General features: G+C 30.9%; 1 protein-coding gene across 2 annotated transcripts; it reads right to left on the bottom strand.

Moving 5' to 3' along the window:
• Window positions 1-719: 719 nt before the first annotated feature.
• LOC143054225 (L-tyrosine decarboxylase-like) lies at window positions 720-27,598 on the bottom strand. 2 transcript variants are annotated; one of them, XM_076227153.1, is made up of 11 exons: window positions 27,442-27,598; window positions 16,156-16,514; window positions 11,761-12,078; window positions 10,223-10,541; window positions 9,601-9,740; window positions 8,930-9,301; window positions 7,931-8,146; window positions 6,844-7,101; window positions 6,456-6,581; window positions 4,554-5,021; window positions 720-2,565 (listed from the first exon to the last, which is right to left on the bottom strand). In XM_076227153.1, the coding sequence occupies exons 2-11, from the start codon at window positions 16,435-16,437 to the stop codon at window positions 2,359-2,361; spliced, it is 2,706 nt and encodes a 901-aa protein (XP_076083268.1). In that variant the 5' UTR covers window positions 16,438-16,514; window positions 27,442-27,598; the 3' UTR covers window positions 720-2,358. The 2 variants fall into 2 exon arrangements, with proteins under 2 accessions (XP_076083268.1, XP_076083267.1); XM_076227152.1 differs by lacking the exon at window positions 27,442-27,598 and adding an exon at window positions 18,543-18,621.
• Window positions 27,599-27,880: the final 282 nt, after the last annotated feature.

The following is a 27,880-nucleotide window of genomic DNA, read 5'->3' as shown; positions in this document are numbered from 1 at the left end:
GGGAATTTGTTGTGACTGTCATACCAGTGAGAGGTATAGCTAGTTATAGGCCCAGGTTCAATCAACCATTTTTCTGCATATGAAAATGCCTGTACCCTGCAGTAAGGAATATGACAGTTGATATCAATTCATTTGATGTGTTTTAGCTTTTGATTTTGACATTTGATTAGGGACTTTCCGTTTTGAATTTTCCACACTTTGAATTAATTCTCTTATTTCGTCGCTGGGCTTCCAAAATGTCGTATATGACTTTTTTTGCTAAAACTTCTTTTGGACACAAATCGTATTGGCGGGTGGAAATCTTTGATATTCCAAAATAGCATACAGTTAGACCAATCAAATTTTTGAAATAAGACATGTTACAAAATTTCCAATCTCAGTTGTTTGTAAAGTTTACTTCCAAAATGTTGTATGAAAACTTGAAAATTGCTGTATAATTACTTTGAGAATCAAATACTTGTACATTTCTTTATTTCTGTGAAAATAAATAAAGTTTTTGGGTACTCCAGAAATGTCATAGTTTTCACTGCCATTTACAAAAATGTTCAGGTTCACATACGACATTTTGGAAGCATGCATTACGACCAAATTTTCAAAGCCTGTTTGCGAGATTTTTTTTTTATTTTTTTGAACTTATAACATTTGGGAAGCCCAGTGAAGATTTGCTCCTCATTGTATATATTTTTCAAAATCTTTCAAGATAATATACTGAACAAGTGTTGGTATTTTAGACATTTTTATTGTCTAAAATTGTACAAACAGACAGATTGAAAGTTTACAGATTTAAAAATATTATTTCTATATTAATATAATTTTTCTGTATCGTTGAACAACTCTTAAAACTTGGTATATATAAATAACTACAAGTAATGTGTTGATTTAAATGAATACGTGATATATTCTCAGATAAGCAATTAGTTTGTTCTAAAGAGAATGCTGATTTTATTTTCTACTTTAATATACATATGCGGTGAGTGAATAGCGTTTGTCGGTGAACTATAATGACATATATATTATGTATACACAATTAGTTATGAAGAAAAAAACACTGACCTACAATTGTCACATTTGCTATTAAACATATACTAACATGCTAATGTATACACTGCATAAAAGTTAAATACGAATAATAAACAATAAATAGCGTAGTGTTGTAAGATAGACGAACTCTGTAACTAAGATTTTGCTGCATTTTCTTTATTTCAATATATGTTAAACTGTTAAGACTAGTAATGGTACATTAATATTTTGATTACCAAAGTAAAAAGATGTGACACAACTGCCATTGAGACAAATATCCATGAAAGATCATAGTAATGTGAACAATTATACTTAATTGTAAGGCCTTCAACAATAAGCAAAACCAATTCAATAAAGTAAGCTATAATAATATGATCAGAACATGCAACAATTTAAGAGAAAAAATATTGTATTGTATTTCATCAATGAATGAAAAATTCATATGATACAAAGTATAGTTTATAACACATTTTAGCCTGACATGGTGATGTAATAACACTAGGAATAGGAACAATCAACACACATCAGTTTAAAAGCACTGAATACATCAAATAGATACTTATTACCAAACAAACAACAATGAGACAAAAGATACAAAAGCAACAACGCGTCGATTTAAGAGACCACACATTTACCCAAAAATCATACAAAGCCCAATTTCAACTTATTAATAATGGAGTCATAATTCTTAGACTAGACACACCAATACACTCAACGAAGAGAATTAAACGCACTTCGGTATAGCCGTAACAGAAAATGGTATGTCAAGACAGTATGGCAAACTGAAACACGTGCAGCAAAAATTCATCATAAAAGATAAGAGCAAAACAATAAAACTCCAAGAAGCAATAGATATAACATGGATTAGACGAAATAATGATAAACGCAATAGATAGTTTTTGGAACTCTCAATATTATTTACAGACACGAGATATGTATAAATAAGATAAGTTTTACTGTACATTCAAAACAATAACACGAATAAATTATGAAAATGCCCGTTAAGTGGCTTTTCCCAATTACAATTATTAAAACAATATGTACATGATTCGGCAACAGTTTATAAATTGCTATATTTACATTAAATTACCTAACAGAACAACTGTAAAATGATTGACATACCCCCGACTCTGGACAACTGTAAGTCACATTTAGTACGCTGCACCAAAAACCTTATGCAAAGGTCATTCAATAACAATTTTAACACGAATATATACAAAATGTACACCATAAATAAAGAAAAGAACAATTGCAATTGCACAGAAACATTAACATTAACATAATGCAATTAAGATAACCCAATCTAACTGACTTTGGACCTGTCCTCGAACTAAATATTTAAATTTGAAGTCGAATATTTTGATTGAGGTGCACCGTTGAGGTATCCAAAGTTCCATCTATCTTTTGGTACTGAATGATGTGTTCAGGTTTTTTGACGGAACCATTTTTCTGTTTTGTTTTATCAGATAAAAAGAACGATACATCGATCCCTTGTTCTATCAGATGTAGAGGTATCCTGTTTGGCTTTTGTTCCAAAACGGCAACCTGAAAGACAAAAAATCACTGATATCAGTTTTATAGCTGAGCCAATGACTTTGGAAACTTAAGCATGTAATGCAATTAATACATGCTTTGAAACTAACTATGATAATAATATAAAAATGATTTCATTAAAGTCATACGAAACGAGTGACCGGTTAAAAATAATGTTCCTCCAAATCTTGAACCAATGCATACAAACATCATAAACTTAGTCTTCTGTTCAAGAATTTTTCATTTTTTTCGAATAAATTTCGTATAATTGTCAATTTTTTTTCAATCGGTCAGTGTTGTTGTGAACATATGGCAGGTAATTCAAGTTCGTGTTTTGAAGCCGAAGTTTAACGATTGTCACCTGTTTGTCAACAATCAACAAAACATCAACAAAAAAGCATGGAAATTGAGCACGGGTTTAACATGTAAATTCAGATAATAGTTTATTTTAAGGACATCCATGCGTATTGCGATCACCGGATTTTTACGAGATGGGTCACACTGAGGTCACTTTGCATACGGAAAATATGTTGGGGGAATTGCTTCCTGGAATTAAAATAAAGGAAACTTCTTCTAAATATGAATATATTAAAGAATTTTCTTCAGAAAAAAGTATATGTACATAAGTTTTATAATGAGTTATAATCTATCCATTGAGTTATAAAAAAACATATGCATTATTTTTTTTAATTTGAGGTTTCTTATGACTTTAAACAGAAATACGGGTACTTAAATATTGTTGCATGTTAATTGCCTATATACTGTCAGGGTCTTAATAATTTGAATCCTTAATTTCCCTTGTTCCTAAATATGACCAGCACTTCAAATGTGTGTAACTGTAAATTATAATGCAATTAGTTTGTAACGATAATTTTCATTGGACATTGACGAATATTTTGAAAGGTTAGAGTCCACGTTCTACCAGCCCGCAACTAAGAAGCCACAATTTTAAATTTCAAATAATTCTCAAAACATAAACATGAACTCACATTTTGTGCCTCAGACGGCAATTCTTTTACCAAGGTTACATGTCAAATAAACAAGTGTCATGCAATTATGTCCGTGTTGCATGTATAATAAACAATGAAGCTTACGACATGTTTTTTCTATTATTTAAGGTCGTATGGGTGACATGAAATAGTTTATATCTTTTTTCCATCACTCTTGATGAATATACTTGTCTCATTGGCAATTATACCACATCTCATTCTTTATATATACATATCACGCCCAAAAGAAGAAAGAAAAGGAAAGAAGGCAATACAGACAAACTCATTATCATCTCTTGACTTGAATTAAAAATTAAAATTTAAAATTTAAATATACGTGAGGGCGGATATACTTGTCAACTTGATGCTTCATTAAGGAAATAAAACGTATGTCTTTTAAAAATAAATCTTTCATCAAAGTCTTGTTAACAATTATGTCAGTGTACTTTAAAACCTCACCATTAGACAAGCAAGTACATGGCCTATCAATATATTGTTATATAAAAAAATATGAATTTGATTACCATATTAATGAAAATACGAACACATGACAGCTCAATTATGAAATAGAAATTCAAACAGTATATTATTTTAAGTTTGGACTTAAAAATCGCTGAGTCAAAGCATTATAATATTATAAACATTTAAAAGAAAAAACTATTCATATCCAAAAGTCTGTCAAGGGAAGTCAATAAAACAAAATTATGTTTTAATTAAACAATTCATTTCCGTTTTGCATTCCGAAGTGCGATTAGATATACATTTAAGCTATCATTTTGTGACGTTAACTATTAAATGATAAACAGTCATTCATTTTCAATAAAACATATTTTCTTTCTGGTGCCGGGTTAAATATCTTGAAATGCCATTTTCAGCAATTGAATAATCGTTAATAAGAATACCCAATAGTGTGCCGTTAGCACGTTAACACAATAATTATTGCACCTGAAGACAATCTGAAAACTTAACTAATAGTTTGCCGTCAGAACGTTAACACAATAATTAGCGTACCTGGAGACAATCTGAAATCTTTGAGGTCTTCCGCGACATTTGAGTTCTGCTTTCATCCCCGTACAGAAAGTATTCTTGTCGTCCGTTGCTAGGTTCCACAGTCATATCAACATGTTTGTACAGTGGAATATCGTCGACTAACACTTTGACATTTGAAAGAAATGGGCGATTTTGAGCAGAAGGAACATCAAAATAACAGCTGACCATAAATGGAACGTCTTTTGAGTTGTCTAACAGCTTCCCGAGAACTTCTGGTGATTCAATTTGTATAATAACTTTACTTTCTGCACATTTTTCTTTCCTTTGCATGTACTCTTCAGCATCTGATTCTTCAAGAAACTTCATCTTAACAATTGCTTGGTATTGATGACTTGGAATCTGGAGATTTGTTATATAATCACAGAATACTGTATTTCCCGTCATATTTCCTACTGCCATAAAACTATGTAAAACAGGCTCATCTGTAATCTTCAAGAAAACAAAAAAATCTTGGTTTTTATACTCTTAGCGTCAACGAAATGTTAGGCTTTCGAAAATGTGGTCTTTAACCCTACATGCAAGTTAGGAACACGTATTGAATAAGAAAGTTCTTTTTATTTTTTAGTGCTGAAAATCTAGCTTAATAAAAGCAATCAGCAATCAATAGTTTATATGTTGGAACAAGCAGATATTAACATGTCATGTTCTAAATAAAAGAAGTAACAAAAAAGCAATGTCATGTCATAGGTGCAAAAGAAAGTTTTCATACTGTGTCGCTTTTATTAGGACTTGATTAAAAAATTTGGATAGTTATGGATGCTTTTAAAAAAATCTGCGTATAATGTGTAAAAAAGCTCTAAATTACCGAAAGTCCACAATAAAAAAAAACAACCTACGATCAGCGACCACAAATGATAACAATATGAATAAATTCAGCCCCATCCCTGATAACAACAAAACAAAAAACAATAGACAAAAAAAAATGAAATGGAGAAAAACAAATAACTTTTGTTCATTAAAATAACAAATTTCCCTTAATAAAACAGAAAACAATTCACTTAATATGCAAATTTACATGACATATTTCATACGGTTAACCGACCTAATTATAACACGAAACATTTGTCAAATATTTGATTGTAATGCTAGTTGTCAGTTACATATACTAGTATATACATTAAATGATGTACAATAATCAGCACATTATCTACACCTTCAATGTTTGACATCGAAATCTTGGAACCACATTGTTTATTGATATTTCGAATTTTATGTCCTCATGATTTTGTATTTAAATCTTCACGTATTTGTGAAAAATTATCATTTATCAGTGGTACAGTGTTCCTGTTGTTTGTTTGTTTTGTTTTTATAGTTGATATGTGTTTCCATCGGTTTTAGTTTGTAACCCGGGGTTGTTGTCTTTTAATCGATTTATGACTCTACTACTGTTGCCTTAATTGTAGGTTGCAGACGATGCCATGAAAATAACGCCCCGCTTATATATATGCATTTTGATGCTGTTTGTGAACTTGTAGATGTCTTCTAAAATTAGTTTCGGTGATTTTGTGTTATAAGCGTATTTGACAATATGTGTTATAAAAAGGTAAAACTGCAAAGCTACCAGACTCCAAGAAATTTCAGAAGGAAGGTCTTTTGTCAAACGGGAAAATCAACAGTTCTTACGCATCAAACGAATAAAAAAGTCCTGACTTGGAACAGGCAAATACTCAAAAAGTCATGTAGAAAATTGTTGATAAGGGTTTGTTTTAGAGCTCGAAACGTCTCACTGATATGACATTCGCATATAATTCAATTGTACCAACAAACATATGTGAGTAAAACAAACAAGACAAATACGATTGCAGGAGATTCTGTTATGATTAAATAAATTGAAAGACTACTTTTGCTACAAATATACCATACCTTGCCTATAGAATCCAGTACTATCTGTCGGAATGTTGATGCAAACATGTCTGTGTTGTTATTGTAGACTAACCAGGGACTCAAAACGATATGTATGGAGGCTTCTAGACCACCACTTCCTTTAAGCTGGAATATCAGAAATATATTTATAAATTTTTTGTCTGAATCATATACTTTAAAATACTTTAAAGAATGAGACTAACATTTGATCCTTTGATTTTAGAATATGCATTAATGTGGTAGCAAAACAATGGCGTCTTTAATTTATCCAAATCATATAAAATGTTACATAGATATAAGAAGATGTGATATGGTTGCCAATGAGACAACTCTTAATCCAAGTCACAATGTGTAAAAGTAAAACCATTATATATACATATATACTTACACTAAGATTTTCTTTCAGAATGTCAAGCATGACTGGGTAATTGTCTTCGTCGATCACTGTATGGAATACCGTCAACGGTACTCTGTTGTTATGTTCTGTTTTGTTGGTAAATGTCATTCGACGAAATATTTCACTGTTAAGCTTATTACATAGTCCAACGTCGTCATTAATTGTGTTTCCGGTTTTGAAATTCACTACAAACGGATTCTTGACCAAATCTGGACCAATCTGTTTCAAAAACTCCATTGCAGTTTTGTTCTGTAAAGATATTATTTGTTGTTATCTATTCGTTTGATGTGTTCGAGGTTTGATTTTGCCATTTGACTAAGAACCTTCCGTTTTTAAATTCCTCGAAGTTCGGTATTTTAATTATTTTACGTTTGAATATTTCAAATATACATCTACATTAGCTTTCTAGTATTTAATCATAAAACTGACTGCTATTGTTGGAGTAAAAAAACATTATTTCAAAGGCATGTTACAAATTGTGTTGTGTGCGAAGCGCGATATTTCCTATAATGGGATGATAGGTATGTGTATAAATGGGTCAGTTATAACATGAATTATATATAGGGACAACAGTTGTAAAAGTTTGCTTTAAAAAAAAAGAACTACGTAATATATCAATTAATATCTGTCAAAGTTTTGGCATTTGTCCGATTTGGAAGACCTGACAAATATATATTTATCTTTATACTTTTTTTGGATTAGCAGTTCGATTTGGGAGACCTGACACATATTTATTTATCTTTATACTTTATACTATATATCTTTTGGATCTAGTAGTATTCATTAACATCTTTTTTGTTGTTCATATGATTTGGGCTATATGGAGCCGTAAATGTAAACAAACCCAATTTTTTTTTATATTTCCATTAATTTGAACATAATATTACTAAACAGTTAGTATACAAAAAAAGAAAAGCGGTCTTTAAATGCATGATTTTATGTGCATTTATATAGATTGACAACTAAACTTTATGAGCAAAAAATGTAACATTTTAATGATTAATAATACACTGTAATATGAATTGAACCTGCCATTGCTTTTATATTTAAGTATCAATGGGAATATTGCTAGCCTCACCTTTCGGATTTTTTCAGCGGTTTTTCCTTCGATGTATTTCTTGATGAACAATTTAACACTCTCCAATGCTATTCCAGTTGGCAGTGGTTTGACGGGGAAGCAGACAAAGTTATCGTCCTCCTTGGCGAGCGTAAGCCATTTACAAAACATAATTTTAGCACCTAACAAACAATGTTCTAAGATTCGTCCATATCCATATTTATGTAATCCAATTACCTGCAAAGGCATCAATGATGTAATGAGTTAAAAGATACCAGGATTTAAATTTCGTATTGCGCAAGACACGCATTTCGTCTACAAAAGACTTTGAGTGAAGCTTGAATAAAAAAGGCAAAAGCAAGTACGAAGTTGAAGAGCATTGATGACCAACAATTCCTGAAAGTTTTGCCAAATACAGCTAAGGTCATCTATACCTGAGGTAGAAATGCGTTAGTGCATAAAAATAATTCTAAGTTTTGTAAACAGTTAATTTATACTTAAGACCGTATCAATGATTATCCATGTCAACATGTGAAGTTGAATAGCTATCATAAAATTATAAATACATTCTAATATTATATCATGACAATGAAATTCCCACTGTTTCTATAAAAAAAGGACAAACATAATATTAATCGCATAAACACACCTGTTTAGAGCTCGTTACATTGATAAGCAATAAAAATTAAAAAGACCCCTTTGGTTTAATTTTTAACCAGAGAATGTTTTCTAGACTACATAGCATATCAGTTTTTATGCTCGTATAATTAAACTCACCATAGTTACCAGGTTTACAATGTTGTATGCCATACGCGCAATAGTTAGAAAGGCATAATAAAATATGGCGTTGATATAGTTTAATCATTTTATACAAGATATGACAATGTACTTATTAAGATACAAAGAACGAATGGAATTCTACCTCATTATATTCACTTTCTTTCCTAATCAAAACTATTATATCAATATAATATAGCCTTTGATATCCTTTATAGTTCATAAAAATAGAGAAATTCTTACCTTATGTGTCATTAGAGCTCCAACTGCAGCAGCGCTTTGTCTTGAACCTTCTAAGGTAAACATTCCTGTGCTCTCATCATTCCCTGAATCTGTATATGATGTTTTCAACATATTGAAATGTTTCATTAGTCCATTTCTATAACAAATGACACTTGTTGGCAGGGGTGTAAAGCCACATTTTTGTGGATCGACCGTAATGGTATCAGCTTGTTTCAAAAAAGAGTACTGCTTTTTGGCATAATCACTTAGAAGAGAATGAGCACAGTAATCATCAGACCGAAGCTTGTTGGGCAAATTTTCGCCATCTTCTCTGAGCATGGAGGCAAAATATCCACCAAAGGCAGCGTCTGCATGAATAGAAAAGTAGAGACCCTACAACAAAACCAAATACGCATATATAATTCTATGAAATGTCACAATATACAACAGAAACGCAGAAGTATAAACAAACTGCTCATTTATATGTTAACAAATGAAAGTATTAATGGCAATACTGTGTGTGAGATGAGAGAAAATACCATTTATATATATAAAGAGTTGATGAAAGAAGAAAAACGCAATAACAATTAATTCTATATAAATAGATCCAATTTGAAGGCTCTTTAAAAAAATATGTAGCATGATACTGGAAGTAGATACCAATATTAAAAGAAAGTAATCTTGATATATACCTTTTCCATATACTTATTTCTTAGGTTAACGATTTCTTCGAGTGGATCGATAGCTCCGAATTCTGTTGAGCCATGATTGGCCATTACTGTTATGATAGGGATTTGTCGTTGTAGACAATCGTGAAGTACTTTATCTAACTCTGAAATATCCATCAAATATAAAGTTTAAAACAGATCAAACCAAAGTTGGAGAAAACAAGACATAAAAAATATATTGATTACATTAAGTTCAAATTATTATTATTATTATTATTACAAGGCATTTTTATAGCGTATTATATAAAAATACAATTACTCTAAGCGCTTTACATGTTAAAACAAAAGTACACAAGTTCGTACATACGCGAAGTTACAAAGTTAAAAATATACCAAAATATGTATAAAGAACACATCAAATCAACTATAAAAAGTTAAGACTACAGCAACTTGGTAAAAAATTACTTAAAATAATTATTAATGAATAAGTAAAAATTAACTAATTATTTCTAAAATTAGCTGAATTGGAAGTTGAAGCACATGGAATCGAAATTGATGGAAACTAAACTCAATACAATGATGTTTAAATGTCTTCTGTTAATCAGGTTCATATCTTGTTTGGTTAAATGTAAAAAAAGGTACAAACCTTGCATATCTATGCGGGCATTTCTATCAGTCTTTATTCGAAGTATGTTGTCTCTACCTAAACCAAGCAACGACGCAGCTTTCGGCAACGAATAGTGACAAGCAGCAGACCCTATTATCACTGGTTCGTTAAGTCCGTGCGTTTTCAAAAATCTGTTCCATCCAAGATATGAAACTTTGTGTTTTTCTATAATTTTAATGTATTTATCACTTCTTATACTTGACGCCATATTGACGATGCTATCAACATCAAGGTTTGCAACATTCCAAGTAGACATATCCTGAATATTTTGATGCGATGTCTTTTCCGGAAGATTAACCTGTGTAATAATTAATAAAAGTGAGCACAGTTAAAATTAAGACGACAGTAGTTTCTTGTAATTCGATTAGAAATAGAAAAAATGGTCCAATTAAAACCTAAATGAAGCGCATAAATTATAAATTCAAAACAAAAGTCCATCATCAAATGGCATTATGAAATGGTCATAAAACATCAAATGCATTGGAAATTTCTTATCCCTGATAAATGGTAAATGCATTTTTTATGTAAACATGTTGAATCAAACCGGGTTTATAGCTAGTCAAACGCTCACTTATATGACAGTGGCATATCATTCCATTATATTAAGGATGTACTTAGGTGAGGTTAGGTAAAAATTAAAAAATCAAAAATTTGAAATTGATACTATAAGATTGTAGAGTATTCATTAAGGATAAAAATAAGCTAAAACTTTTGATAGGTCATGAACCTCCTTTTCGAGATATTTGAGATTCCAAATATGGCGGGAAAAGGCTGACTCGGATTTTAACCTTATATTTCCATTGGTATTATTTGGGTCTCAAAACAAAAGAAAGAAAATTAAGAATCTTCTAAAATTTTGATAAATGACCTGTCATGAGCTATTAAGACTTATATGAAATAATAAATTGATGTTATGGGGCAAAATATTTTTCACGAATTCAAAAACCTCCTCTAAGTACATCCTTAACAACGATGTTGAAACATAATAAACAGACCATATAGGTAAACATCAAAACGTGGGGTACAACAATCAACATTGTGTTATAATTTTGATCACTTTTATTAGAAACAAACAATTATGTAAACAAAGAAAAGAAAACGGCATATGAACACACTTTTGACAAAGCAAATACGCAATAATGAAAGTCAAAATACAAAACATTACACACATTAGCACTATGTAATATCCACCTTACCATAATGAGTGTATTCAACTTCGTACTTTGTTTGGCCCTTTAACATTTTTTTTTTATTCCAGCGTCACTGATAAGTCTTTTGTAGACGAAATGCGCGACTGGCGTAAATATTAAATTTCAATCCTGGTATCTATGATGAGTTTATTTACCACTCAACTTTTACGTTATAGTGGCAGTCGATTAAAGTTTAAAATAAAGATTCATCTACAAAACAGTCCTCAATGCATTGTATTTATGTTTTCTTGAAACTTAAGACAGACATGTCCATACACGTACAAAGATTATGGTAAAAAATAAACATGTTAAAGATTAAATGTCTACCTTGGTTTCAAACATGATGTCAGCTATCTCAGGACATTCTTTCATTGCCTTTTGCACAGCCAGTGGGTAAAATTTAAGATTCTTTGCTGCCCAAAATGCTTCAATATTAGAGATACTGCCACAACTGGTGACATGACCCCAAGGTTTTGGAGTACTCTTTAAGTCGTATCCCAACATTTCACAAAGTTGTTCTCCGACCTCAATCTCCATCGGCGTGACAGCTGGACTATGACTGCTGATGATGTTGTTTGGAGTGTACAATAGTGCCGCTAAATAACCAACAACACCTGGTAGAGTTCGATCTCCTTGAGGCAGTCCCTAATATTTAAATGTTAATAGCATCAATTAGAATATTTGAGAGACGACGGTCAATTCTACAGTAGTTTGTATACATATATAGCATACATGAATTTAGAAACGGTATGACCGTTGGAGATGATATCTGCAGCGTAATTGGTGTTAAATAACCCACAAGACCTTTGCAGAGATATTTTAACTTGTGCCAATGTAAAGATTTAAAATTATTTCAGTGGCAAAAGTTATGGAAAAAGACACATCGTTGCTGCTAATGAATATCTACAAAAGGTCATGACATAATAAAGGTCAACTAAGACCAACAAGAACAACATACACAAATGTTTAAAGAACTTTCTACGTTTTTTTTAAATGATAATAATTATATAAGTACACGTTTTTTCCCCCAAGAACAATGAGTTTAAATACGTCATGTTTTTAATTTCTTATTTCTTTAAACAATATTATCGTTAAAATAAGGAGATGCATTTTCAGTTGTAATGATAAAGCCAAACTACTAATTTAAAGCAAATATTTACATCTATGAACGAATAGTTACTGTAGAGGTTTTGAGTCATATGTGGCAACGAAATCCCTGACTTAATCATTACTGTATTATAGAAGGCTTTCCTTTTTTACTTAAGGAATGACTTTTTATGTAGACGAAACGCTCGTATGGCGTATTAAATTATAAGTCTGGTGCCTTTGATAACGCTTAGTTTAAACATACTTTAGTTGCTAACATATGCAAAATGAACGGGACACAAATTTATCAAACTTAAATAGTCCTCTCTGATAACTATTTACACCACTGGGTCGATGCCACTGCTGTTGGACGTTTCATTCCCGTGGGTTTCACCAGCCCAGTTACATGCAGTAGCAATTCGGTGTTGACATGAATATGAATTGTATGGTCATTTTTATAAATTTCATGTTTACAAAATTTTGAATTTTGAAAAACTAAAGATTTTTTTTTATCCCAGTCTAAACTATTAAACTATAATCCTGGTATACCTGGATAATATTCAACCTTTTTTTCTGTATATGATGAAATATCATTAAAAATGTGATGCATACTAATAGAGGGACGAAAGATACCACAGGGACGGTCAAACTCGTAAATCTAAAACAAACTAACAACGACATGGCTAAAAATGAAAAAGACAAACAAAAAACAGCACACATGACACAACATAGAAAACTAAAGAATAAACAACACCAACCCCCAACTAAAATAACATGCTTATCATTTAATTTTAAATTAGATTTTTAAGGGGTTAATCCTGAAAACGTTGATGATGTCACGGTCACAGGACAAAATTATGTCTATGAGCTTATATACAAAATCTTTTATCAAATCAGAAGACGTGTATCATTTAAAGTTAAATTATCATTTAGTAAACATTATGTATAGAACATATACTGTACAATGTTTATAATCTGACATAAAGGAGTCAAGTACTATTTTAACAAAGTATCAAAAAGAACACTTTATATTTAAAATCATGTTTCTATTTATATATTTTTTGCTCTACTGCATTTTCTGACTATATAATAAACAACGAAGTGTCGACTAATTAGTCCAACAAAAGGACAAGCGAAAAGGAAAAAAATACATGGTTAACCACATTGTGTTACCACCATGAAATACATAAATTTGTCACCTGAATCGCTTACTGTTTGTATTTCAGTAATACACGTCATTTTAGATGTTACGAAATAGAAAACTATCTGATGAAATTGAAACAAAATTTTAACGCATTAGGTCATGTTAATTAAACACGTCTTACAATAAAGAGGTTGTATCCATGTATGTATGTAAAAAGTTATGATACATTCATGTATACATTAAGTACGTTTACTAGTATTTACAGTCACATTAGAATTTATTTGTAACGTTTATCGATGATTAAAAGCTCCAGGTATATATCTCTGAATCCCTGAATTTATCTGACCAGATTTAAGATGATTAGCACGACGAGTGTTTAAAGTAGAGAAAAAAAGAAAATCACAAAATTACTGAACTCAGAGGAAAATCAAATCGGAAAGTCTATTATCACATGACAAAACACATAAAAAACGGATGGACAAGAACTGGCATATTCCTGACTTGGTACAAGAAACTGCTGATCCGTATTTTGATGGCTTTCTTGTTCCTTTACTTTAAGTTATTAATGTGTGCTTGAATTAAAAGATACACATCCAAAAGGTAGTACATAAAAATCCCCCTATGTAACTATATAATAAACAATAAAGTGTCAACTAATAAGAAGAACAAACAGACAAGCGAAAAGGAAAAAAATAAATGGTTAACCACATTGTGTTACCGCTATTAAATAAATCAGTTTGTCATCTGAATCGCTTACTGTTAGTATTTCAGTATAACACGTCATTTTAGATGTTACGAAACAGAAAACTTATTGATAAAATTGAAATAGACGTGTATCGCCTGATTTCGGAACTCATTTAGGGACTTTCCGTTTTGAATTTTCCTTGGAGTTCAGAAATTTTGTGATTTTACTTTTAAGAACATTAGGATATTCGTTTACTGCGATTAGAACAAACTGACTTTCAAACTGTCTAAAGCTGACTCTATATCTCTCTTTTGGCGCTAATTCAACAATGAGAAATTAAATAAGAAAATAATTGTTCGTTTGATTTCTATCTCATTGGTGTTTTCCCAAAATTCATTGCTTACCATCGTATAGTTTAAGGAGTAGTGCCAGTGATATCTAATACTACACAGCCAATTTTGCATAGGTACTATTTTTTTACTTAAAATCTGTAGTATTGAAAATTTACTTTTGATATTAAGTACTATATATAGTATTGTACTATTTGCGTACCTGAATTTTACAGTACTTGATTTGTACTTAAAATTTTGGTACAGAAAAAATACCAAAAGCAATCACAATATTCCACATTAAGAATCATAATTTTAAGAGATTTGAAATAGACCTACTATCAAAATGCTGAAATGTAACGTTATAACCAAAAATATGTAGTACTTAAAATTTTCAAGTACAAATAAAGTACTGTAAAATACAGGTATCTAAATACTACAATAATTATAGAGTAACAACAATAGTACTAAATATTAGAAGTAGATTTCCAGTACTACAGATTTTTGGTACAGACATAGTACCTATGCAACAGTAGGCTAGCTGTGTAGAAAACGGTCCTGTTATGACTTTTATTTAAATTTCCTTTGTTAGTCTTAATCTAATGTGTATTTATTGCTAAATGTATTATTTTAGAAAATATAATAAAAAAAAGTTGCACATCTGCTTCCAACATTATAAACATATTAGCCTTAAATAGAAAATGTTTCATATAAGTCCTTTTTCTAGGGCACCCTTTTCGACCCTTTTTTTGATAATTTCATATGTTGTGCCAATCCTAGGCAATTCAAATGTCTTGCTTCAAAAGTAATGGTTATAGTATATATAAAAATTGTCGGTAAGGAGTGGCGCCATTCTTTCTGCTTTGGAAAATATTGTCAAACTAAGCAAAACATCATTTTCGCATGGATATCACCTACATGTATAACGGTACGCCAGTAATGCCACAATTCGTGAAAATCTTCTTTAACTGAAACAGTTGAACAGTTTAACATATGTGTTCATAAAATTTTCACATTACCGCAGTTTCAATTTTCATATTTTTAAGGCCAAAATAGGTTGCCATATTATAATAAAAGGATGTGTTATAATTGCCAATGAGACAGTTCCAACAGAGACCAAAATGACACGGAAGTTTATAACTGTATTCAACAATGAGCTAAACCTATAAATGTACATACATTTCCAGAGACCAAAATGACATGGAAGTTTACAACTGTATTCAGCAATGAGCAAAACCTATAAATGTACATACATTTCCAGAGATCAAAATAACATGGAAGTTTACAACTGTATTCAACAATGAGCAAAACCTATAAATGTACATATTACATTTCCAGAGACCAAAATGACATGGAAGTTTACAATTGTATTCAACCATGAGCAAAACCTATAAATGTACATACATTTCCAGAGACCAAAATGACATAGAAGTTTACAACTGTATTCAACAATGAGCAAAACCTATAAATGTACATACATTTCTTGTACTTGCAAAGTTGTGCGATTTCTTTAGTTCCTTGCATACTACTGCCAATTCTTTCTGTAACTGTTCAATATAATACGAGTATGTTTCACTCCGTTTGGTCTCGCTGGTAATACATTCGAGATCTTCAGCATGTATGCACTGTCGAAAATTAGCAGCTTCAGAAAACGCAGATTCGCACAATTTTTGTAGGATGTCAAGGTTTTCTAACTTTGGACCAAGGAACCATGATCCTAAGGATTCTTTGCCTTGTACTCCAGTAGTGTTATTCGCCATGTGTACAAGCCTGTCTTTCTTTAAGACTACTTTTTTCAAAATGAAATGATTTCAGCTGTAGACTCTGCTTCGCTAGACTGGAAAGGAAGATCAAATGCTACTGACAAATTTGTACTTCAGTTGAATATATAACGACATTGTAGATGTAATTTATTACAAGATAGCCTGTCATGTTCATTCATTCGATAATTAAGTTTTTTTGTACTTTTAAAACATAGTACATGTAATGATACATTCGTGTAGTGTTAAGATTGAGTATTTTATGTAAAAAACATTATGCATTTATTATATCTATGTATTCGTTGTAATCATCGTAAATTATTTTTAATATGTATAAGACTTTATAAAAAAATACAAAACAGGAAATTGTAATGATACATTCATGTATAAAATAAATGTTAAGGTTGCGGATTTTTTTATAAAGAATATAGATTTATTATATTTATGTATGACGTTGTTTTCATCATAAATTATTTTAAAACGTATGAGACTATAGAAAATATAACAAAACATGCAAATGATGGTTTCGGTGTACTAAGTTTATTAGGATATAGTATGAGGGTCTGTGCGGAGTCCACATAAATATAGAATAATGGGCCGGCAATTATCTGATTACAGATCTAGATAAATGGGCAAACAAATCATGAATACATAGAGAATATCAGGCAATAAATATAAAGGATAGAGAATAATTTGGAGCTGCAATACACAGAAAGAAGAAAAGTGGTCAAATTTATAAAAAATAGAGGAATGTCGTTTAAAAAAAATAATGCAGAATTGAAGGACACCAATTCTAGACCCTAATGTATTACACAAAAAGGAAAAATATATAGGGCACATTTAAAACAAATAAGTCAAACACACATTTTTTCAAAACTAAAGTTGACTTGGGTCACTTGAACTGTGGCAAATTTCAAAGATGACTGATACAAAAAACATAAAACAAGATGCAATCAATCTTTAAATAAATAACACTCAGTCTGTCTATGCATTTAAGAATTGAATGCTTCTTTTTGTAAATTTATTGGGGTGTAAAAGCGTTGACCGAAGTACATTTTGTATGAAGCGCGCAAGCGCTTCATTCTAAAAATGTACGCACGGTCAACGCTTTTACAACCCTATAAAGTTACAAAAAGAAGCATTCAATACTTATAATTACATTTTTTAGCTATGATCATGAAAACACGAATTTTATATATTTTATTATTTAATTCATCTGTGCACTTTATTGTTGGAGCACGTGTTATCATGAATGAAAAGTTGTATTGAGCAATGCAACTGCTTACAGAATAACACGTGATGTGCAGTTAGCCAATCAGAATAAAATATTATAATGAAACATACATCTAATGTAATTATTACAAATTAAAGATACTAAAGATGACGTTAGACCAAACTTAATATCTGTACATGCATGTTGGAATCGAGCAAAACACCGTACATACAAAATAACAGGATATCTAAGATACAAAGTTGTAGGATCGACTCAAATGCAAAAATGTTGTAAATTAATGTTTCCACAGTAGTGAAAACTAGTCTTGATATAACATTTCAATATACAAATTATAAATATATGTTATAGTGACCAGAACACCTGTTTGTTGTAAAAGGGGAAGGGGAACTGGTTAACTTTAAGTGCCGATATAAAAAATCAACCGCCGAGCCCGATATAAAAAATAACCTACTAGTAGGATAAATTTAGGTAAAATTGGGCTAAATATCCGTATGTTTTAAGGAGTAAAGCGGCAATATCAATATCAATAAATCGAGGGACTAATTAAAAGTGAAATGTTACAAAAGCATACCCCAAAGAAGAAACAGTTGCAAATGTTTTGCTTTACTGTTAGAGTTGCAGAAACTATAAGAAAAGTGTACCTTAGAATATCAACAGTAAAGCTGCTAAACTATAAGAAAAGTGTACCTGAGAATATCAACAGTAAAGCTGCTAAACTATAACAAAAGTGTACTTTAGAATATCAACAGTAAAGCTGCTAAACTATAACAAAAGTGTACCTGAGAATATCAACAGTAAAGCTGCTAAACTATAACAAAAGTATACCTGAGAATATCAACAGTAAAGCTGCTAAACTATAACAAAAGTGTACCTTAGAATATCAACAGTAAAACTGCTACGTGTATTCCAGAAATCTAAAACGTAACAAATTCACTAGATCTATAAGATCGTAGTCTATAGAATGAGAAAGACTGAAGATTTCACTAACTAACTTAGAAGTATATATATCCATTGATATCCTTGAAAACCACATTTTTAAATGACAAGTGATTAACACTGTTTGTCAGTGACCTTTAAATGATTTAATAATACATTAGACGGCCCTAAGCTAGATCTGTGTGGTTCTAAATTTCAGAAACATTGCACAATACCTTGTTTTTTATCAACTTTGACAAGATATAAATACACGTTATAGCATTTCCTCCTGACACGCAATTAATACGTTTCTTTCTTTCCTTATTACCATGTTAAATAAATCTTTCAGTTTACAAACTTTTCAGGATTTGGTTATTTATCATGATGTGTTCCCTGAAAACATCTGTTAGAAAAATACCTAGCAACCATACAGCTGTGTTAGGTCACACACGAGAATGCATGTGCATTAAAAATCGGTTAATACATATAAACAGCGTACGTGATAAAGAAATTATGCAATTCTTAATTATTTAAGGATTCAACTGTGCAATAATTTGTATGGGTGTTTCCTTGTTTATTTTTTTTTTTTTTTTATCTCCTAAATTTTTTAAAACAAATGAGTTTTTCTTTTTCTTGGAAACATGAATTCTATTGACTTTTAACTTTGAAAGTCATTAGAATTAATCATATTTTGTTTTTGTTTTTGTCATTTGTCATTTTTTTTTTTTTAATTTTTGGCTAAATGTCTAAAAGAAATTGAGAAACGGTCTTCATATATATCCGCTTGACAGTAATAACTTTTGAAAATCATTTAGATTTACATGACATAGAAAAAACAAAACTAAATATTTTTTTAATAAATTTGACATTTACAAGTACCAAAGAAATGTAACAATGTCATAATTTTACTTTTATTCTTTAACATCATGTTAGAAAAATAAAATATCATTCGATGGGTTAGTGTTCTATGCCTGATGTTCTTATTTTTCGATTATTTACCTATCATAAAATATAGACATCAAGCCCGTAAATTTGTTCTTGCTTGGATTTATTACATAATAATTTGGTATAGACGTTGATCCAAGTGCAGAAACATCAGCATTTTTACAGATAAACAATATATGAAACTCATCCCCTATTCCCTCATTACATAATGTGTATATTCTATTTTCCTTGGCGATCCCCGCCATCTCCCCGTCTCAATAGGTAACTTCAAATTCGAGTATCGAAGTTTAGATATATAATATCTGTCCTTGAGTAATACTCGCAATAAATATGGTTCCAAACCAAACTCATTACAAGTTTGAATAAAGAATAGAATTCCCCCTGGATGCATTATGTATCTGTGAGAACCAATGCTGATAGTGCTGATCGGTCAATCGCTTTTTAACAATATTCTTTAACCAATCAATATTTACAACTAATTGATCGTTCCATATAAAACTAAAACCTGTATCATCAAATATGGATTTTACACAAGATATATACATGTAGATCCAAGTGAATATTTTCTAAAGTAGAAGTTGCGGTCTTTTTTTCGATTCAAACTAATCTGACATTTCATAGTGTGTCTTTTTATGTTGTACTGTACACTAGTACTACCTCAGGTAAGGGTGAAGGTTGGCGCCTGTTAAAACGTTTAAACCCGCTGCATTTTTATGCACCAGCCCTAAGTGTGGTTCATACGTGTTCTTCGTTTCTCGTTTTTTAAATAGTTAGACCGTTGCTTTTTTTAAATTGTTTTATACTAGTCCTTTGCCTTTTGTAGCTTACTTTTCGGTGTAGGCCAATGTTCCGTGTTGAAGTCCGTAATTTTTTACCTATATTTTCTAACTTTTTATACATTGTGGCTTTAGTGGAAAGTTGTCTCATTGACACTTATACGACATCTTATATATATTCATGAAAATTTGCATGACTCTTTACTGTAGAAAGTCGATTAAATTTACATGAAAATAGAAAAAAATACTAATTTTTTTTTAAATAATAACGAAATTTTTTAAAAATAAATTTCTATAAGTAAAGATAAGTTCATATCCATTTTTTCCAATACAGCCTTTATGTTTTGAAAAGGATGTAATTGCATTTGATTTATTATTCTCCTTGTAGAGGACACACTAGTAGTCTACGTGACCTTAAGGATGTTCGCTACTCTGTTTCAAAATAACAAGATTTTTGAAAACTGTTTTAAATGGATAGTATATAAATAACGGAACTAAAGGGAAGCAAAAATAATGAAGGATCCGTGTTCCTGTTTTTGAGATATATTAGACATTATTAATTTGGTCTTAAATGATTTTTTCTAGATTTTTCATACTGTTGAAATTGGCACATTTTTTTTCTTTCAAAAACTATGAAAAATAACAAGAATTTAACAACATTTTCAAATATGGCTTTTTAAATTATAAGTTATAAAATTATGAAAAGAAAAACAGTGCTAAGTTGTCAAAATGTTTAATAGTACTCAACTTCTGACTTTATTTGGCCTTTTAACTATTTTGAATTCGAGCGTCACTGATGAGTCTTTTGTAGACGAAACGCACGTCTGGCGTTAATAAAAAATTTAATCCTGGTATCTTTGATGAGTTTATTTGTACAAGGATTAAACCAGAATATTACAATTATCTGACAAATATTGTACAGTGGAGGATCCGGCCATTTAAAAAAAGGGGGAGGGGTTCCAACCAAGGACAAAAAGGGGGGTTCCAACTATATGTTCCCATTCAAATACATTGATCGGCCAAAAAAGGGGGGTTCCAACTATATGTTCCCATTCAAATGCATTGATCGGCCAAACAAGGGGGTTCCAACTATATGTTCCCATTCAAATACATTGATCGGCCAAAAAAGGGGGGTTCCAACTATATGTTCCCATTCAAATGCATTGATCGGCCAAACAAGGGGGTTCCAACTATATGTTCCCATTCAAATACATTGATCGGCCAAAAAAGGGGGGTTCCAACTATATGTTCCCATTCAAATGCATTGATCGGCCAAACAAGGGGGTTCCAACTATATGTTCCCATTCAAATGCATTGATCGGCCAAACAAGGGGGTTCCAACTATATGTTCCCATTCAAATGCATTGATCGGCCAAACAAGGGGGTTCCAACTATATGTTCCCATTCAAATACATTGATCGGCCAAAAAAGGGGGGTTCCAACTATATGTTCCCATTCAAATGCATTGATCGGCCAAACAAGGGGGTTCCAACTATATGTTCCCATTCAAATACATTGATCGGCCAAAAAAGGGGGGTTCCAACTATATGTTCCCATTCAAATGCATTGATCGGCCAAAAAAGGGGGGTTCCAACCCCTGGACCACCCCTGGATCCGCCAAAATTATTAAACAAGAGGAGCGAACATCTTTAATATATATATGAGGATTTTAACATACACACATGGTTTGGGTGTTTTTATGGCAAGGATTACTGCGACGTAAAACAAACTAGATATACAACGAGCACAATTCACTGAACGATTCCCCCCGCCCAATGAAAAGTCCATAATTTGCTTAAGGAAACACCAGCGGTGATTCTAATAAAAAATGAAACATTTAAAGATACACAGTATCATTAGAATATGAAAAAAGTGTCATTATATTCTGACAGGGTAGCTAATACTTTGTATGAAAAGTGCAAAGGAAATTCCCGAATGGACAAAATATCTGCTGCAAAAGTCAACCAAAAACAATCATTACGGAGAAGAAACAAAATTGGTGTTGCAAATTGAGTAAGATGGCACTTGTTACAAATCATTTGATTTATATAATTGCCTTGATTAAAAAAAAAACACAAGTATGTATTGTACATGTAATACCGTCATTTGTAATATCTCTTTCACTCACATTGTCAAATTCTAAAATATGTCAAATCTTACAGGAAATTGAATATCAAAGAGTCTTATATATTCTTAATCAGTGTTTGATATTTTCAATATTTATAAATAATATTCAGAACTACAGTTGCTGCGTAGGGTATTTTGATTCACTTTTCATGTTTATGTCAAATTGTGCAGCGAAAGACGCCGCGACCAAAACCTTGAAATAAAGAGGTAGAGCCAATTTGCCGGCCATTTGTTTCTTTCGATAAGATAGGTAAAATCATGTTTTAAATAGCCCGATAGATGCTAATTATAGTACATGAAAATACGTCACATCATCTATTTTCATACCTTGAACAGGTATTCCTACAAATCAAGGCCAAGACTTGATTTTTTAATATTGATTTTATTTTATTATTAACATCCTTTATGCAAGGTGCCATACCACGTAACTTGTCAAGGAGCCAAATAATATCGAACAAATTCAAATCGTGATTTTCTCATTCTGAATATATGTATATCTGAATTTGTCGTCTATGAGATAAGATAAGAAAATACATGTATATATTTTAACGGGAGAACATCTTACATCAGTCGGTCATAGATCACCCTGTGTTACTATCACATGTTATATTGCCTTTTCTGTCATTTTAACAAATCGGCCTTTCGTTTTGATACAGATGCAACAGCTTCTTGATGTTTTACCTACAATTAAGATTTGTAGTGTAACTCATTTGTTCTGTTGTGTTCTTTTATTTTCTGATGACTCAGGTACCGGTGTAGGGACGGTGGTAAAAAATTCAGTACTAGTATCTATACAGTTTGTGAATTGGCGACAAAATTGTTGTTGGCTGCATTTGTTACATATAATACCATGTTCAAAAAAGGTTTCGAAAATTGTTTTTGTTGTTTTGAAACTTGTATACAATGGCCTTATTTTAAGTTATGTGTATATTACACCCGCAACATGAAGGCTTCATTTCTATAGAATTAATTCTCGTGTTATTGGCTATGTACAGGCACCTACATCAGTTTGACGGCAGTTGCCCCTTGAATATATGTAATAAATATAAACACATGAATAGAAAGTAAGTCAAGAGTATGGAAGTCATAGGATTGCACACAATAAGCGATACATTATTTTTTCTTTGATACATGTAAAATGACATACTAGTAAACTATATAGTCAAAATGAACCAGAATGACTCTATGAATTAAGCAAACATCCGAAAAAATATAATAGAAACATTAAAATTTAATATAACAACACAAAAAAAAATGCAAGTATTCTGAGCGAGATTCGAACCCTTTCTTCAAAAACATCATTTAATAGTAGTTCTATACTCTACTGATGGAGCTACGACGTAACTTATCATTACGATTGTTATTAAGAAGCTATATCGGTACAATTTATCGATGTTACAATTTTTTCTTCAAAAAGTTGTTTTTTATGTAATAAGGACACACTAAACCAATTTCATTTTTGAGGGAAAAACTAGTATGAATAACAACAGTCATAAAAAGCATAACTTTTTGTTGGTTTGAAATGTCCTTCTGGGGGGGATTCCCTGTTTTTCCACCTAAAAACATCCGAAAATCCGCATATTGTACTTTCATCCTTTTTGAGGATTAAATTAACATATCATAATATATGTAAATCGAGATCATATTGATCAAAAAGCATTTTTATTTTTTGTTTTTATAGTAAATTTTATTCTGTCGGCACTTTTTGAAATTGGCCCTTCTGTGAAAAAAAATCCCCGGCAAATTGGCCCTTCCTCTTTGTATCAGAAAAATATAATGGTTTTGGTTATTTCTTTCTTTCTTGTACATGCTAAACATACTTAAAATTTGACAAGATCTGTCAAAATTGCGGTTTAATACTTTTTTTTTTCTGGCATATTGATTTGTGGTTTGAATAGGAAAGTCATACTATTAATAAAACCTTAACAGACACATAATGCTACTGTAAATTTAATGTAAAGATTGATGAAATACTTTTTGAAAATTTCCCGTGCAAAATAAATTTAAGATAAGTTAGCCCGACTTCTTTGTTTTTTCATATGAATATATTTGGATACATTAAGGTGTATTTGTTTGAAATAATAAGATATCATGTTTAAAAAAACCCAAAGGAAGATGGTACCATAGGGACAATCAAAAACCAAAATCCGAAGAATAACATAAACCACTATGTTAAAAAACACCACACGAATAAAAGACAAAGAACAGACTATAAAACACACACAGAAAACTAAAAACTGACCAAATCGAACCCCAACAAACCCGGTGATAAGTCTCAGTTTCTCCGAAAGAATAGTAAGTAGATTTTGCTCATTTAACAAAAAAAAAAAAAAAAAAAAAAAAAAAAAAAAAACATTCATCTTCTTTTAAGGGAGGTAAAATAAAAAATTCGGTCATAACTCTCATTCACCATGTTCACAACTGAGAACAAAAGGACAACGACTGCAATAATTTAAATTAATCCGTGGTCAGCTGTGACACAGATATTTCACAAAATGTCAACCAAATCCTGATGCCGATCATAATTTCTGTAACAGATCTTCACTTAGCAATGATAGTTAAACCATGTGGGTTTCCCCAATATAACAATTATAAACCATGTGGGTTTCCCCCAATTTAACAATTATAAACTATGTGTGTTTCCCCCAATATAAAAATTATTAACCAAGTGGGTTTCCCCCAATATTTCATTTATAAACCATGTGTGTTTCCCCCCAATTTAACCATTATAAACCATGTGTGTTTCCCCCAATATAAAAATTATAAACCAAGTGGGTTTCCCCAAATATATCATTTATAAACCATGTGTGTTTCCCCCAATATAAAAATTATAAACCATGTGTGTTTCCCGCAATTTAACAATTATGAACCATGTGTGTTTCATCCAATATAACAATTATAAACCATGTGGGTTTCCCTAAATATAACAATTATAAACCATGTGGGTTTATCCAAATTTAACAATTATAAACCATGTGTGTTTTCCCCAATTTAACAATTATAAACCATGTGTGGTTCCCCCAATTTAACAATTATAAACTATGTGGGTTCCCCCAATATATAAAATTATAAACCAAGTGGGTTTCACCCAATATATCATTTATAAACCATGTTGGTTTCCCCCAATTTTACATAAATGACAAAAATAGCTCTCAAATTGTAAAATAGTGTATACATATATTCAATACTTTCATAATTAATATTCTATATTTTACATGATGTTATGTGATACAATTTTTAATTAAAATTAAAGAGTCGTTGAACACTAGTACTTTATCTGTCTACAATTGCTAGATCTTATGGAATTCCAAAAGAAACAAAAGAAACAAAAGAAATAATTGAGCTCATAAAAAGCTTCTTCAACAAACATATTATCCTCAAACAAAGTCAAAATTCATAAACATATTATAATTTTAATGTAAACATGTAGAAAAAAAAACCTAATATTTAAAGTTTTGAAAAAAAATATTTCAATGTTTAATTGCAAAATTAACAGATATAAATATACCGTATTAATTCATTTTCAATGTCAGTTTATAATCTCATTGGAAAATTTATTTGAATTTACCACTACTTAAAGCTTTAGTTAGTTCATTTGTATAATATTAAAGACAAAAAAAAATGCTAAATAATTCAGTTAAAATATGCACCATTCATAATTAAATCCAATGTTTTGCACATTTGGCCAATTGACTGGTTATTGATTATGTACCATTTTCGGTACATTTTTATATAAAGTTTTCAAGAGCATACTTGAATCATACTTTTATATTCAATAAAGGCATACATTATTGTAATATAAAGGACTGTACTTGTAGCCATTAGATGATAATAGTTGCTTCTGTGGAGTCAGGAAAGGTCCTTTCAGTACTATTCCTATCTTCCCCCAAACTCTTCTACCAACAGGGACAGATGTTAGTTCTGGAATTGCAGTTTAAGGTGGTACCTAACACTACAGGGAGATAACTCTGTAAAATCGACTAAACGTTTCAATTACGTTATATTGCTTATCAATGATCAAAATCAGTGTTTGTCAAATTGCTATATAACCAGTGTAATATTTCTGACAAAATGGTTGGTTCATATTTTTTGATTTTTTTTTATATTTTTGTAAAAGGGTCAAAGTAAATACTTTGTCAAAATTTTATGAAAATTAAACGAGCAAAATTAATTGTAGTGAAAGTGTTGGGTACCACCTTAAACCTTCTTGTTTCGTTTCTGGCAAATTACACATTGTTGAACATATTGCTTTGTATCACTCACAATACCTTTCCAGTAATATCTTTCAGTTATCTTATTGACAGTTTTATTAGGACCTTGGTGCCCACTATGGTCATGGCACATTTTCAAAATACTTCGGACTTTATCTTTTGTAACTACAAGTCTTTTGGTTAAATAACCAGTTGTTTTGTCCTTCTCAATATAATACAAATGTTCATCTTCAACTATGAAATTTTTCTGTATGATTTCCGAATTCTTCTTTTTTCTGCATCATTTGTTTCATTTGGGTATTTTTTTTTTCAAGAATGTAGTTAAATATTTTCCTATACTCCACAGGATCCATATTGAATGTTTACACTTTTTATTATTGTATTATCAGTGTAATGCTTGTTTTATAATGTACATGAATGATAACTTTAAACTCACTATTGACAATGTTCAATATCAAAGATAAGTTGTATGCCAGTGGAACATATTTCACAGACAAGGAACTTATTTCACTAGGTAATGAACACATTTCATAGAATAGGAACTTATTTCACAATGTAAGGAACAAATTTCATAAACCCAGAAATTATGTCACCAGATAAAGTGTGGAACTTTTTTCATAGAGGTTGAACAAATTATTTAGAAATTGTCTGTGAAAAAAGTTTCCCCAGAACATATTTCCTGTGAAATTAGTTCCACTGGAACTTTTATCACAGGAACAAATTTTGGCTCATATATTTGTTCGTTTGTTATGATGAACCGTAAGTAAGTAAGTAATTGCTAGACGGATATCCTTACCTCGATGATATGTTCGTTGTTGTCTCTGCAGAATAAGTCCAAAATAATCGTCACAATTCAAACATTTACACAGGGCCTCGGTGGTCGGGTGGTCGAAGGAATGTAATCACTAGACAGTCAACACTGAGGTTGTGAGCTCGAAACCTGCTCGTGTGGGTGCACTCGACTCCAATCTTAAAATTAATTGGTAATTCATGATTTTAGAATGATTAAAATTAAAGATAGAATATTTTTAAACGAGTTTGAATAGAATAAAGATAATTAAAAGTTTTCATAAATGAAGTTTTATCAAAATATTTATTGTTTTCCTCTATTAGGGAAATACTTGAAAATATTTGTTTACTTTATTGTTGTTTGTACATGTAACTGTTATGTATTCTTTTTTCTTTTTTTTTTATTGCCCGGCCTGTCTTTACGTCGGCAGCCATACACCATCCAA

The sequence above is a fragment of the Mytilus galloprovincialis genome, chromosome 12, assembly GCF_965363235.1.
Source record: "Mytilus galloprovincialis chromosome 12, xbMytGall1.hap1.1, whole genome shotgun sequence".
NCBI lineage: Eukaryota > Metazoa > Mollusca > Bivalvia > Mytilida > Mytilidae > Mytilus > Mytilus galloprovincialis.
Note: the sequence above shows the minus strand (reverse complement) of the source record. Positions and strands in the feature narration are given on the sequence as shown.

Bases quoted from the DNA above. Each gene is read 5' to 3' on its own strand.
- LOC143054225 (XM_076227153.1), bottom strand. From the start codon at position 16,437: ATGGCGAATAACACTACTGGAGTACAAGGCAAAGAATCCTTAGGATCA. The intron at 9,741-10,222 runs GTTTGTACCTTT...TGGATATTTCAG, and splicing joins TGCCCGCATAGATATGCAAG to AGTTAGATAAAGTACTTCAC. The intron at 2,566-4,553 runs GTACGCTAATTA...TTTGTCTTTCAG, and splicing joins AGATTTCAGATTGTCTCCAG to GTTGCCGTTTTGGAACAAAA.